This window comes from Camellia sinensis, chromosome 10, assembly GCF_055761805.1.
Source record: "Camellia sinensis isolate YWXY chromosome 10, ASM5576180v1, whole genome shotgun sequence".
Lineage (NCBI taxonomy): Eukaryota > Viridiplantae > Streptophyta > Magnoliopsida > Ericales > Theaceae > Camellia > Camellia sinensis.
In genome coordinates, this window is record NC_138970.1 from 61819030 (window position 1) to 61823356 (window position 4327).

Consider the following 4327-nt stretch of genomic DNA (forward strand, 5'->3'; position numbering starts at 1 on the left):
AAGTCTCATATAAAAATTAGTCTCAAATTTGATTATCATAGATTATGTATCTTACCTTTCTAGCACAAAAGAAAAAAAATATGATAGAAATAAAAGTATAACCGTAAATTCAATTTTCAAATAATGTATTAAATTTACTTTTTCAAAATTAATAAAACTAATTGATTTATAAAAAAAATTCTTAAAATTAATTAGATTACCATTTGTCAAGATGAGATTTATATATCAATTTTTCTTTATTTTTATCAAATTAATTTATAATTTTTTTAAAAAACATCTCAAAAAACCAATTCTATAAATCAAACCAAAACCAAAACCGAAAGAAGCAAGAATCCAGGGCCTTTTCCCAAAATAAGCTAAAATAGCAACATATTTCCCAAACTAGGCCTAGTTTGGGTGAAATTCCCAAAATAAGCTGAAACGTTATTAGAAACCACGCTTTCACCATATTTCTGGCCCAGCCGCGAAGGATTGATAAAATCGTAAAAGCTTAGTTACAAAACATGATTTTAATTAAGAAAACGTTGTTCCTATTAGCATTTTCATTTTTAAGTGAAAGCAAAATTTGAAAACACATTAAAGAAAATAATAAAAGCGTGGTTGGTGTCCACGCTTTTAAACCAAACCACACTCAATTTCATATCCACGCTTTGTTTTGGCCAATAGTATATAATATTGGGAATATATATCCAAAACACACGCTTTTAAAGAAAGTCAATAGTGTTTGAAAAATTATTAAAAAAAATATTTGTAAAAACAATTTTTAAAAAATTTCCTAAATACCAAAAATATTTTTAAAAAATATGAAAATTCAGTATATTTTTCATATTTTTTAAAAATCATAAAAATAATAAAACACATAAAAAAATTAAAAAAATTATAAAACATAAAAGTTGATTTTTTAACCTTTTTTTAAAAAAATTTCTTGACAAAACATATAAAAAAAATATTAAAAATAATATAATCCAAAATAAATTAAAATTTTACATTATTTTTAATATTTTTTTTATATGTTTTTTCAGGAAATTTTTTTAAAAAAAGGTTAAAAAATCAACTTTTATGTTTTATAATTTTTTTTATTTTTTTAGAAAAATTTTATTTTTTCTACATGTTTTATTATTTTTTATGATTTTTAAAAAATATAAAAAATGTACTGAATTTTCGTATTTTTTTTAACATTTTTGATATTTAGTGAATTTTTTTAAAAATTGTTTTTACAAATATTTTTTTTAATATTTTTACAAACACTATTGACTTTCTTTAAAAGCGTTTTTTTGGATATATATTCCCAGTATTATATATTGGTGGTGTTTGTTTGGGCTTTTTTAAGCTAACTTATGGCTTTTGGCTTTTGAAAAGCTATTTTGGACTGCTTGGTTAAACTTATTTCAAACAGCTTCTGATTCTAACAACTTATTTTAAGTCAAAAAAGCTGATTCTGAGAAGCTGCTCACCCCTTACTTCTGATTATCAGCTTCTGATATGGACATGTTAATTTACGGTTATACTCTTAATTTTTTTTATTTTTTATTTTTTTAAAAATAGAAAAAGATCCAAATGGACTATAGAATATTATTATTATTTTTTATAAGAAATATAAACAAGTAGTGAATAATAAAAAAAAATTAATTGAAAAAGCTACTTCATAGCTTATTTAACAAACACTACTCAGCAACTTAAATTTATAATCCAACAGCTACACCAAACAGATTAACAACTTCTGATTAAAGTCATAATCTATAATCTGTTAAGCTATAATGTATAATCTACTTTAATAGCTACACCAAACGGGGCCATTATTGGCCAAAACACTATTTAAAAGCTTGAATACCAAATTGAGTGTGGTTTGGTTTAAAAGCGTAGATACCAACTACGCTTTTATTATTTTCTTTAAAAACGTATTTTCAAATCTCGCTTTCACTTAAAAATGAAAACGCTAATAGAAACAACGTTTTCTTAATTAAAAGAGTGTTTTGTGATCACATTTTTATGATTTTATCAATCCTCCGTGCCTGGGCCAAAAATATGATGAAAGCGGGGTTTCTAATAACGTTTCAACTTATTTTGGGCATTCCGCCCAAACTAGGCCTAATCTAATTTAAGAAATAAGTTGCTATTTTAACTTATTTTGGGAAAAGGGCCAAGAATCCATTTGCTACACAGTTCAGTATCTACTACTCTCTCTCTCTCTCTCCTCGCACACGCACGGAGCGGACCTTGAAGAATATGTCAAGCAGAAGAGGAAGAATTTCTATTTCTTCCATTATTGGACCAAGAATAGCTTACTGCAATAATTGGCTATTAAAAGGTACTTCCAAATCGAAATCGAAATTTGTTAAGGTTAATCAACCCTCTTGTTTCTTATTTGTTCTGTTTCGTTCTCTCTCTAACACCACCAAAAACCGTACTTCTCCTCCTCAAGGACGCGAACCTAATCCTGAAGCCTTACCCAAACAACCATGCAACTTGGGTCCCAATCATCTTCATTCTACTTTAATTTCCTTCAATCGCATGCTCCGAATGCGACCTTTGCCCCCAATTTCTCAATTCAACAAAGCTTTAGGCTCTATTTTGAAAATGGGTCATTACGCCACTGCTCTTACTCTTATTCATAACAAGTTGCAACAGTTCCAAGGCATTCAAGTCAATATCTGCACCTTCAGCATTGCTATTAACTATTACTGCCACCTTGATCGAGTCGATTTTGGGTTGTCTCTTCTGGGTACCCTCTTCAAACGCGGTTATACACCTGATGTAACTACCTTCACAACTCTGATTAATGGACTTATTTTGCAAGATAAAACTCCTCTAGCTGTGGAGTTATTTAAGAAATTAATGAGAACTAGAGAAATTGAACCTGACGTTGTTATGTATGGAACCATTGTCAATGGGCTCTACAGAATGGGGAACACTATCAGGGCTGTCAGTTTGCTTAGGATAATGGAAGAGGGAAGTTGTAAACCTAACACCGTAGTGTATAGCACGATCATTGACAGTCTTTGCAAGGATAGAATGGTGGATGATGCTCTCAAACTCTTTTCTACAATGGATGAAAAGGGTATTTTCCCAATTGTTGTCACTTATACTTCTTTGATTCATGGCCTATGTAATTTTGGCCGGTGGAAGGAGGCTACTAGAATGTTTAAAGAAATGTTGGATAGTGGTATTGCTCCAGATGTTCATATGTATAGTGTGTTGCTGGATGGATGTACCAAGGAAGGGAAGATGAAAGAGGCAGAAGGGGTACTTGAAGTCATGATACAAAGAAATGTGGATCCTAATGTAGTCACATACAATGCTTTAATGGATGGCTATTGTTTGCAAGGCCAAATGGATGATGCAATTAGAGTGTTCAATACCATGGTGGATAGGGGCCTTCGCTCCAATGTTTTTAGCTATAACATTCTAATCGATGGATATTGCAAGAAAATGAAAATAGATGAGGCCATGCATCTCTTTCGAGAATTGCCTCGAAGGGGGTTGAAACCCGACAATGGAACTTTCAGTGCTATGTTACGGGGTTTGAAGATGTGGAGCTGCTCAAAAGCTTTTTAATGATATGCAAACTGCAAGCATAATTCCAGATTCTCAAACTTACGGTATAATTGGATGGGTTGTGCAAAAATGGGCACATTTCTGAAGCACTGTCATTATTCCAAACGATGGAAAGCAACAGTTTACATCTTAATTATGTACAATATTCTCATTGATGCATTCTGCAAGGATAAAAAGCTTGATACTGCAAGGGCCCTTTTCAATAACCTTTCTTCCAAGGGATTACAACCTGATGTTAAGACATACTACGATGATACAAGGTTTTTGTGAAGAAGGCCTACTGCGTGAAGCTAAAGAGTTGTTTGTTAAAATGGAACATAATGGTTGTTTGCCAAATGATGTCACTTACAACACTATTATCCGAGGATTTATTGGACAACACAAGTGCTATGAGGCATTAATACTGGTTGAGGAAATGGTTCAAAGGGGTTTTTCAGCAGATGCATCCAATTCTTCCTTGGTCATAGATATACTTTCAACTAAAGGACAAGATCCTGCTCTCCAAGAAATGATAAAGAAGTTCATGCCCAAAGATGGTCATGGAATCCAAGAGATTGAGTAAAGTGCCTAAGCTGTGAAGGTAAAGCTGCACACATATTGTAACATATATTATTAGGTGAAGCTCTCTTTGTTTTTGGTTTTTTTTTTTTTTTGCTATATATTGGCATGGGCTTATACTTCTCCATCAACTATTTCGGACTTGTTGCTACATGACTTTGCAACATTATTTTCACATGTAGATTCTTGTAGACTATTTGTTACCTCTCTCTCT

At 31.4% G+C, this 4327-nt stretch overlaps 1 protein-coding gene across 1 annotated transcript; it reads left to right on the plus strand.

Annotated features, from left to right (window-relative positions):
* The first annotated feature begins 2153 nt into the window (after positions 1-2153).
* Positions 2154-3555, plus strand: LOC114262613 (uncharacterized). The gene has a single exon (XM_082890102.1). It carries the CDS (start codon positions 2227-2229, stop codon positions 3553-3555), a length of 1329 nt encoding a protein of 442 aa, XP_082746228.1. The 5' UTR covers positions 2154-2226.
* Positions 3556-4327: the final 772 nt, after the last annotated feature.